General features: G+C 42.2%; 1 protein-coding gene across 1 annotated transcript in view; it reads left to right on the forward strand.

The window, feature by feature from the left end:
• Nucleotides 1-12,009, forward strand: part of usp3 (ubiquitin specific peptidase 3) — a 47,924-nt gene that overhangs the window by 12,172 nt on the left and 23,743 nt on the right. Inside the window, exons 9-10 of the mRNA XM_052512436.1 lie at nt 6,469-6,582; nt 10,059-10,295. Of these exons, the coding sequence (XP_052368396.1) occupies nt 6,469-6,582; nt 10,059-10,295 (351 nt within the window). The remainder of the gene's footprint in view (nt 1-6,468; nt 6,583-10,058; nt 10,296-12,009) is intronic.

Below are 12,009 nucleotides of genomic sequence, written 5' to 3' on the forward strand. Positions count from 1 at the left end.
CATATCACGGTATAATAATACACCATAGGGCGATATGGACCAAATATCATATCACGGTATAATAATACACCATAGGGCGATATGGACCAAATATCATATCACGGTATAATAATACACCATAGGGCGATATGGACCAAATATCATATCACGGTATAATAATACACCATAGGGCTGGGCGATATGGACCAAATATCATATCACGGTATAATAATACACCATAGGGCTGGGCGATATGGACCAAATATCATATCACGGTATAATAATACACCATAGGGCTGGGCGATATGGACCAAATATCATATCACAGTATAATAATACACCATAGGGCGATATGGACCAAATATCATATCACGGTATAATAATACACCATAGGGCTGGGCGATATGGACCAAATATCATATCACAGTATAATAATACACCATAGGGTGATATGGACCAAATATCATATCACGGTATAATAATACACCATAGGGTGATATGGACCAAATATCATATCACGGTATAATAATACACCATAGGGCGATATGGACCAAATATCATATCACGGTATAATAATACACCATAGGGTGATATGGACCAAATATCATATCACGGTATAATAATACACCATAGGGCTGGGCGATATGGACCAAATATCATATCACGGTATAATAATACACCATAGGGTGATATGGACCAAATATCATATCACGGTCTAATAATACACCATAGGGTGATATGGACCAAATATCATATCACGTTATAATAATACACCATAGGGCTGGGTGATATGGACCAAATATCATATCACGGTATAATAATACACCATAGGGCTGGGTGATATGGACCAAATATCATATCACGGTATAATAATACACCATAGGGTGATATGGACCAAATATCATATCACGGTATAATAATACACCATAGGGCTGGGCGATATGGACCAAATATCATATCACGGTATAATAATACACCATAGGGTGATATGGACCAAATATCATATCACGGTATAATAATACACCACAGGGTGATATGGACCAAATATCATATCACGGTATAATAATACACTATAGGGTGATATGGACCAAATATCATATCACGGTATAATAATACACCATAGGGCTGGGTGATATGGACCAAATATCATATCACGGTATAATAATACACCATAGGGCGATATGGACCAAATATCATATCACGGTATAATAATACACCATAGGGCTGGGTGATATGGACCAAATATCATATCACGGTATAATAATACACCATAGGGCAACATGGACCAAATATCATATCACGGTATAATAATACACCATAGGGCGATATGGACCAAATATCATATCACGGTATAATAATACACCATAGGGCTGGGCGATATGGACCAAATATCATATCACGGTATAATAATACACCATAGGGTGATATGGACCAAATATCATATCACGGTATAATAATACACCATAGGGCTGGGTGATATGGACCAAATATCATATCACGGTATAATAATACACCATAGGGCTGGGTGATATGGACCAAATATCATATCACGGTATAATAATACACCATAGGGCTGGGTGATATGGACCAAATATCATATCACGGTATAATAATACACCATAGGGTGATATGGACCAAATATCATATCACGGTATAATAATACACCACAGGGCGATATGGACCAAATATCATATCACGGTATAATAATACACCATAGGGCTGGGTGATATGGACCAAATATCATATCACGGTATAATAATACACCATAGGGCTGGGTGATATGGACCAAATATCATATCACGGTATAATAATACACCATAGGGCTGGGTGATATGGACCAAATATCATATCACGGTATAATAATACACCATAGGGCGATATGGACCAAATATCATATCACGGTATAATAATACACCATAGGGTGATATGGACCAAATATCATATCACGGTATAATAATACACCATAGGGTGATATGGACCAAATATCATATCACGGTATAATAATACACCATAGGGCTGGGTGATATGGACCAAATATCATATCACGGTATAATAATACACCATAGGGCTGGGTGATATGGACCAAATATCATATCACGGTATAATAATACACCATAGGGCGATATGGACCAAATATCATATCACGGTATAATAATACACCATAGGGTGATATGGACCAAATATCATATCACGGTATAATAATACACCATAGGGCGATATGGACCAAATATCATATCACGGTATAATAATACACCATAGGGCTGGGCGATATGGACCAAATATCATATCACGGTATAATAATACACCATAGGGTGATATGGACCAAATATCATATCACGGTATAATAATACACCATAGGGCGATATGGACCAAATATCATATCACGGTATAATAATACACCATAGGGTGATATGGACCAAATATCATATCACGGTATAATAATACACCATAGGGCGATATGGACCAAATATCATATCACGGTATAATAATACACCATAGGGCTGGGCGATATGGACCAAATATCATATCACGGTATAATAATACACCATAGGGCTGGGTGATATGGACCAAATATCATATCACGGTATAATAATACACCATAGGGTGATATGGACCAAATATCATATCACGGTATAATAATACAACATAGGGCTGGGTGATATGGACCAAATATCATATCACGGTATAATAATACACCATAGGGCTGGGTGATATGGACCAAATATCATATCACGGTATAATAATACACCATAGGGCTGGGTGATATGGACCAAATATCATATCACGGTATAATAATACACCATAGGGTGATATGGACCAAATATCATATCACGGTATAATAATACACCATAGGGCGATATGGACCAAATATCATATCACGGTATAATAATACACCATAGGGTGATATGGACCAAATATCATATCACAGTATAATAATACACCATAGGGCGATATGGACCAAATATCATATCACGGTATAATAATACACCATAGGGCTGGGCGATATGGACCAAATATCATATCACGGTATAATAATACACCATGGGGTGATATGGACCAAATATCATATCACGGTATAATAATACACCATAGGGCGATATGGACCAAATATCATATCACGGTATAATACACCATAGGGCTGGGTGATATGGACCAAATATCATATCACGGTATAATAATACACCATAGGGCGATATGGACCAAATATCATATCACGGTATAATAATACACCATAGGGCTGGGCGATATGGACCAAATATCATATCACGGTATAATAATACACCATAGGGCGATATGGACCAAATATCATATCACGGTATAATAATACACCATAGGGTGATATGGACCAAATATCATATCACGGTATAATAATACACCATAGGGTGATATGGACCAAATATCATATCACGGTATAATAATACACCATAGGGCGATATGGACCAAATATCATATCACGGTATAATAATACACCATAGGGTGATATGGACCAAATATCATATCACGGTATAATAATACACCATAGGGTGATATGGACCAAATATCATATCACGGTATAATAATACACCATAGGGCTGGGCGATATGGACCAAATATCATATCACGGTATAATAATACACCATAGGGCTGGGTGATATGGACCAAATATCATATCACGGTATAATAATACACCATAGGGCTGGGTGATATGGACCAAATATCATATCACGGTATAATAATACACCATAGGGTGATATGGACCAAATATCATATCACGGTATAATAATACACCATAGGGCTGGGCGATATGGACCAAATATCATATCACGGTATAATAATACACCATAGGGTGATATGGACCAAATATCATATCACGGTATAATAATACACCATAGGGTGATATGGACCAAATATCATATCACGGTATAATAATACACCATAGGGTGATATGGACCAAATATCATATCACGGTATAATAATACACCATAGGGCTGGGCGATATGGACCAAATATCATATCACGGTATAATAATACACCACAGGGCGATATGGACCAAATATCATATCACGGTATAATAATACACCATAGGGTGATATGGACCAAATATCATATCACGGTATAATAATACACCATAGGGCGATATGGACCAAATATCATATCACGGTATAATAATACACCATAGGGCGATATGGACCAAATATCATATCACGGTATAATAATACACCATAGGGCTGGGTGATATGGACCAAATATCATATCACGGTATAATAATACACCATAGGGCGATATGGACCAAATATCATATCACGGTATAATAATACACCATAGGGCGATATGGACCAAATATCATATCACGGTATAATAATACACCATAGGGCTGGGCGATATGGACCAAATATCATATCACGGTATAATAATACACCATAGGGCGATATGGACCAAATATCATATCACGGTATAATAATACACCATAGGGTGATATGGACCAAATATCATATCACGGTATAATAATACACCATAGGGCGATATGGACCAAATATCATATCACGGTATAATAATACACCATAGGGCTGGGCGATATGGACCAAATATCATATCACGGTATAATAATACACCATAGGGTGATATGGACCAAATATCATATCACGGTATAATAATACACCATAGGGCTGGGCGATATGGACCAAATATCATATCACGGTATAATAATACACCATAGGGTGATATGGACCAAATATCATATCACGGTATAATAATACACCATAGGGCTGGGCGATATGGACCAAATATCATATCACGGTATAATAATACACCATAGGGCAATATGGACCAAATATCATATCACGGTATAATAATACACCATAGGGCTGGGTGATATGGACCAAATATCATATCACGGTCTAATAATACACCATAGGGTGATATGGACCAAATATCATATCACGGTATAATAATACACCATAGGGCTGGGCGATATGGACCAAATATCATATCACGGTATAATAATACACATTTAACTGTATTTTATGTTTATGAATAATATAAGTTAATGTGCTTTATGAACAATATAAGTTAATGTGCTTTATGAGTAGCGCATGGCACTAGGGTGGCAACACATACAGTACCAGTCAAACGTTTGGACAAACCTACTCATTCCAGGGCTTTTATTTCAGACAGCAAAACTATGAAACAACACATATGGAATCATGTAGTAAGCGAAGAAGTTTTAAACAAATCTAAAATATATTTTAGATTCTTCAAAGTAGCCACCCTGTGCCTTGATGACAGCTTTGCACTATTGGCATTCTCTCAACCAGCTTCACCTACAATGCTTTTCCAAGAATCTTGAAGGAGTTCCTACATATCTAATGTCCATTTCTCGTGTTTCTTGGGCTTGGTCTTTAGCCTTATTTGCTTATCTTCTGTATACCACTCCTACCGTGTCACAACACAACTGATTGGCTCAAACGCATTAAGAAGGAAATAAATTCTACAAATGAACTTTTAACAAGGCACACCTGTTAATTGAAATGCATTCCAGGTGACTACCTCATGAAGCTGGTTGAGAGAATGCCAAGTGTGCAAAGCTAGTTTTGGTGGCTTCATTATTCTACAATGTAGAAAATAGTGGGGGGTTTATGTGTAGGTGTCCAGACTTTTGACTGGTACTGTACATTGTAAGTGATTTCAATGGGTCTTTCTCATTGTTTTATACTGTTCAACCCAAAATTATATTCATCAGTTTCTGCATTTCCTGCACTCATTTGAGAATTTCTACACTGCATATAGAGCTGCATGAAATGGGCAAACAATTTATAGGCCTGTTTTTAACCAAATGTTGGAATTGCGATTTGACATGACAAAGAATTTAAATGCCAGAGAGGATTTATTGTGACAGGGTTGGAACCAAAGTGTTGATAAGTGTTTCTTAGGGGACCCTATAATCTTTGGCTACAGGTTTTATCTTAGCTTTTTAATGTAGCTAACATATTCTTGCTTTGTGCATTCATCATGATTTAGAACATACTGTTGCACAAAAACATACGCTGATTGGTTTTGAGTTGGTGAGCAGCACAGAGGATGTTTAACTTAAGGAGTTGTGCTCTTGGAGGTTCCTGGTATTGACAGTAGTCCTATGTTTGTCTCTGTTTCCCAGGTCCTTGGTGGAGGAGTTGAGGTAGACCCTGTGTTATCTGTATTAATAGTAGTGTTTGTCTCTGTTTCCCAGGTCATTGGTGGAGGAGTTGAGGAAGACCCTGTGTTATCTGTATTAATAGTAGTGTTTGTCTCTGTTTCCCAGGTCCTTGGTGGAGGAGTTGAGGAAGACCCTGTGTTCTGTATTAATAGTAGTGTTTGTCTCTGTTTCCCAGGTCCTTGGTGGAGGAGTTGAGGAAGACCCTGTGTTCTGTATTAATAGTAGTGTTTGTCTCTGTTTCCCAGGTCCTTGGTGGAGGAGTTGAGGAAGACCCTATGTTATCTGTATTAATAGTAGTGTTTGTCTCTGTTTCCCAGGTCCTTGGTGGAGGAGTTGAGGAAGACCCTGTGTTATCTGTGGCAGGGTGGCCCAACAGCCTTCAGCCCTGACTCTTTGTTCTACGTTGTCTGGAAAATCATGCCCAGCTTCAGGTGCTATGACACACTTCATTTCAGTCTGCTCAATGGGCTTTTCCCCTCCGATTTAATGTTGGGATCATAGCGTAAGACGACTGATCTAGGATCAGTTTTGGCCTTTCAGAACATCTGTTAAGATTAAATAGACAGGTGGGAGTCCTGATCCTAAATCAACACGCCTTCTCTCTCTCTTTGTGGCAGTGTTGTAATATTTAAGACCAACAATTGAGTGTCTCGTGTCAGATTAAAATTTTATTCTCAGACATTGAGGTAATTTCTTCCCGAGACCAGTGGAGTAAAAACCTCCAATGAGCTCCCGTTCAGTCAGCGCCTGCTTTGCCAAATATCCTTTCATGACGTCTTATCACCTATTTGAAACCTGAGCTTCCTATTTGTAACATTACTGTCCTTATATCCTCAGACTTTGTCTCGCTCGTCAGAACTTTAATTGGCTGGTAGGGAGGAGTGGGAGTGGGGGGGGGGAGGGGCACCTTCAGTCCATCTATTATAGATCTGTTAGTGTCATTTTATATTGGATCTCCATCTGCCCTCAGCATGTCTAAAGCAACCTTAACGTTTGGGTCGCAGACATGTTCAAAACACTGTTGAGCGGTAATGTTGATGTCCTTGACCCTGTGTTGAGCGGTAATGTTGATGTCCTTGACCCTGTGTTGAGCGGTAATGTTGATGTCCTTGACCCTGTGTTGTCTCCAGGGGGTAGCGTTGATGTCCTTGACCCTGTGTTGTCTCCAGGGGGTAATGTTGATGTCCTTGACCCTGTGTTGTCTCTAGGGGGTAATGTTGATGTCCTTGACCCTGTGTTGTCTCCAGGGGGTAATGTTGATGTCCTTGACCCTGTGTTGTCTCCAGGGGGTAATGTTGATGTCCTTGACCCTGTGTTGTCTCCAGGGGGTAATGTTGATGTCCTTGACCCTGTGTTGTCTCCAGGGGGTAATGTTGATGCCCTTGACCCTGTGTTGTCTCCAGGGGGTAATGTTGATGCCCTTGACCCTGTGTTGTCTCCAGGGGGTAATGTTGATGTCCTTGACCCTGTGTTGTCTCCAGGGGGTAATGTTGATGTCCTTGACCCTGTGTTGTCTCCAGGGGGTAATGTTGTGGCCTTGACCCTGTGTTGTCTCCAGGGGGTAATGTTGATGTCCTTGACCCTGTGTTGTCTCCAGGGGGTAATGTTGATGTCCTTGACCCTGTGTTGTCTCCAGGGGGTAATGTTGATGCCCTTGACCCTGTGTTGTCTCCAGGGGGTAATGTTGATGTCCTTGACCCTGTGTTGAGTCCAGGGGGTAATGTTGATGTCCTTGACCCTGTGTTGTCTCCAGGGGGTAATGTTGATGTCCTTGACCCTGTGTTGTCTCCAGGGGATAATGTTGTGGCCTTGACCCTGTGTTGTCTCCAGGGGGTAATGTTGATGTCCTTGACCCTGTGTTGTCTCCAGGGGGTAATGTTGATGTCCTTGACCCTGTGTTGTCTCCAGGGGGTAATGTTGATGTCCTTGACCCTGTGTTGTCTCCAGGGGGTAATGTTGATGTCCTTGACCCTGTGTTGTCTCCAGGGGGTAATGTTGATGCCCTTGACCCTGTGTTGTCTCCAGGGGGTAATGTTGATGTCCTTGACCCTGTGTTGTCTCCAGGGGGTAATGTTGATGCCCTTGACCCTGTGTTGTCTCCAGGGGGTAATGTTGATGTCCTTGACCCTGTGTTGTCTCCAGGGGGTAATGTTGATGTCCTTGACCCTGTGTTGTCTCCAGGGGGTAATGTTGATGTCCTTGACCCTGTGTTGTCTCCAGGGGGTAATGTTGATGTCCTTGACCCTGTGTTGTGTCCAGGGGGTAATGTTGATGTCCTTGACCCTGTGTTGTCTCCAGGGGGTAATGTTGATGCCCTTGACCCTGTGTTGTCTCCAGGGGGTAATGTTGATGTCCTTGACCCTGTGTTGTCTCCAGGGGGTAATGTTGATGTCCTTGACCCTGTGTTGTCTCCAGGGGGTAATGTTGATGTCCTTGACCCTGTGTTGTCTCCAGGGGGTAATGTTGATGTCCTTGACCCTGTGTTGTGTCCAGGGGGTAATGTTGATGTCCTTGACCCTGTGTTGTCTCCAGGGGGTAATGTTGATGTCCTTGACCCTGTGTTGTGTCCAGGGGGTAATGTTGATGTCCTTGACCCTGTGTTGTGTCCAGGGGGTAATGTTGATGTCCTTGACCCTGTGTTGTCTCCAGGGGGTAATGTTGATGTCCTTGACCCTGTGTTGTCTCCAGGGGGTAATGTTGATGTCCTTGACCCTGTGTTGTGTCCAGGGGGTAATGTTGATGTCCTTGACCCTGTGTTGTCTCCAGGGGGTAATGTTGATGTCCTTGACCATGTGTTGTGTCCATGTCCTTGGGGTAATGTTGATGTCCTTGACCCTGTGTTGTTCCCAGGGGGTAATGTTGATGTCCTTGACCCTGTGTTGTTCCCAGGGGGTAATGTTGATGTCCTTGACCCTGTATTGTCTCCAGGGGTAATGTTGATGTCCTTGACCCTGTGTTGTGTCCAGGGGGTAATGTTGATGTCCTTGACCCTGTGTTGTCTCCAGGGGGTAATGTTGATGTCCTTGACCCTGTGTTGTCTCCAGGGGTAATGTTGATGTCCTTGACCCTGTGTTGTCTCCAGGGGGTAATGTTGATGTCCTTGACCCTGTGTTGTGTCCAGGGGTAATGTTGATGTCCTTGACCCTGTGTTGTCTCCAGGGGGTAATGTTGATGTCCTTGACCCTGTGTTGTCTCCAGGGGGTAATGTTGATGTCCTTGACCCTGTGTTGTCTCCAGGGGGTAATGTTGATGTCCTTGACCCTGTGTTGTCTCCAGGGGGTAATGTTGATGTCCTTGACCCTGTGTTGTCTCCAGGGGGTAATGTTGATGTCCTTGACCCTGTGTTGTCTCCAGGGGGTAACGTTGATGTCCTTGACCCTGTGTTGTTCCCAGGGGGTAATGTTGATGTCCTTGACCCTGTGTTGTGTCCAGGGGGTAACGTTGATGTCCTTGACCCTGTGTTGTTCCCAGGGGGTAATGTTTATGTCCTTGACCCTGTATTGTCTCCAGGGGGTAATGTTGATGTCCTTGACCCTGTGTTGTGTCCAGGGGGTAATGTTGATGTTCTTGACCCTGTGTTGTTCCCAGGGGGTAATGTTTATGTCCTTGACCCTGTATTGTCTCCAGGGGGTAATGTTGATGTCCTTGACCCTGTGTTGTTCCCAGGGGGTAATGTTGATGTCCTTGACCCTGTATTGTCTCCAGGGGGTAATGTTGATGTCCTTGACCCTGTGTTGTTCCCAGGGGGTAATGTTGATGTCCTTGACCCTGTGTTGTTCCCAGGGGGTAATGTTGATGTCCTTGACCCTGTGTTGTTCCCAGGGGGTAATGTTGATGTCCTTGACCCTGTGTTGTGTCCAGGGGGTAACGTTGATGTCCTTGACCCTTGACCCTGTGTTGTCTCCAGGGGGTACCAGCAGCAGGATGCTCATGAGTTCATGCGTTACCTGCTGGACCATCTCCATAGAGAACTACAGGGCGGTCTGAACGGAGCCAAGCACCCCGCTCTCCCCGTTCCCCCAGATTCTGTTACAGTGTCAGGAGACAACCCTACTCTGTCACAAGACGGGCTCCCGGTGCCCCAGGATGAGGGGAAACTGCCCGAAGAGGGGAAACTGCCCGCCGCGGGGGGGAAATGCTGCATGTAAGAACTTCCTTTCTCGTCTGAAGTAGTGTCTGTCTGGTGTTTCCATGTACAGGAGCCATTGGCCGGCTATGGCATCTGGATTTCAGATAGAGAAGCTGAGCCCTGATGCATGTTTACCACAGCAGATGGCCTAGGACAGACAAGACCATACTGAGTCATGTACACTCCCCTACCTATTTATTTAAACAGTAAAACAAATTCATTGGACTGTATACTCAATCAAATCTATTTATAAAGCCCTTCTTACATCAGCTGATATCTCAAAGTGCTGTACAGAAACCCAGCCTAAAACCCCAAACAGCAAGCAATGCAGGTGTAGAAGCACGGTGGCTAGGAAAAACTCACTAGAAAGGCCAAAATCTAGGAAGAAACCTAGAGAGGAACCAGGCTATGTGGGGTGGTCAGTCCTCTTCTGGCTGTGCCGGGTGGAGATTATAACAGAACATGGCCAAGATGTTCAAATGTTCATAGCTGACCAGCATGGTCAAATAATAATAATCACAGTGGTTGTTGAGGGTACAGCAAGTCAGGGAGTAAATGTCAGTTGGGTTTTCATAGCTGATCATTAGGAGTGTCTCTACCCCTCCTGCTGTCTAGAGAGTTGAAAACAGCAGGTCAGGGTCCATAGCCGATCATTAGGAGTATCTCTACCCCTCCTGCTGTCTAGAGAGTTGAAAACAGCAGGTCAGGGTCCATAGCTGATCATTAGGAGTATCTCTACCCCTCCTGCTGTCTAGAGAGTTGAAAACAGCAGGTCAGGGTTTCATAGCTGATCATTAGGAGTGTCTCTACCCCTCCTGCTGTCTAGAGAGTTGAAAACAGCAGGTCAGGGTTTCATAGCTGATCATTAGGAGTATCTCTACCCCTCCTGCTGTCTAGAGAGTTGAAAACAGCAGGTCAGGGTTTCATAGCTGATCATTAGGAGTATCTCTACCCCTCCTGCTGTCTAGAGTTGAAAACAGCAGGTCAGGGTTTCATAGCTGATCATTAGGAGTATCTCTACCCCTCCTGCTGTCTAGAGAGTTGAAAACAGCAGGTCAGGGTCCATAGCTGATCATTAGGAGTATCTCTACCCCTCCTGCTGTCTAGAGACCAAAACAGCAAGTCTGGGACTCGAACATTTTGAAGCGACAGGATAGAATGTCACCTTTAATTTGAGGGTTTAATTTGAGGGTATTTTCATATCATTTTTAAAGGCGTCATAAGTATTTTGACAATTTCACTTAGTGTATTAAAGTCGTCAAAAGTTTAGTATTTGGTCCCATATTCATATCAATGACTACATCAAGCTGGTGACTACAGACTGGTTGGACGTGGTTTGTTTGGGTAGTTTCAGATTACTGTCTGTCCAATAGAAATTAATGGTTAAATGGATTGTCATTTTGGAGTCACTTTTATTATATATAATAATAGAATGTTTCTAAACACTTCTACATTAATGTGGGTGCTACCATGCTTATGGATAATCCTGAATTAATTGTGAATAACGATGAGTGAGAAAGTTACTGAGGCATAAATATAATAACCACCAAAAAATGCTAACCTCCACTGCTATTGTAATGGTGAGAGGTTAGCATGTCTTGGAGATATGATATAAAATGCTAACCTCCACTGTTATTGTAATGGTGAGAGGTTAGCATGTCTTGGAGATATGATATAAAATGCTAACCTCCACTGTTATTGTAATGGTGAGAGGTTAGCATGTCTTGGA

Source organism: Oncorhynchus keta, unplaced genomic scaffold (assembly GCF_023373465.1).
Source record: "Oncorhynchus keta strain PuntledgeMale-10-30-2019 unplaced genomic scaffold, Oket_V2 Un_contig_833_pilon_pilon, whole genome shotgun sequence".
NCBI classification, from domain to species: domain Eukaryota; kingdom Metazoa; phylum Chordata; class Actinopteri; order Salmoniformes; family Salmonidae; genus Oncorhynchus; species Oncorhynchus keta.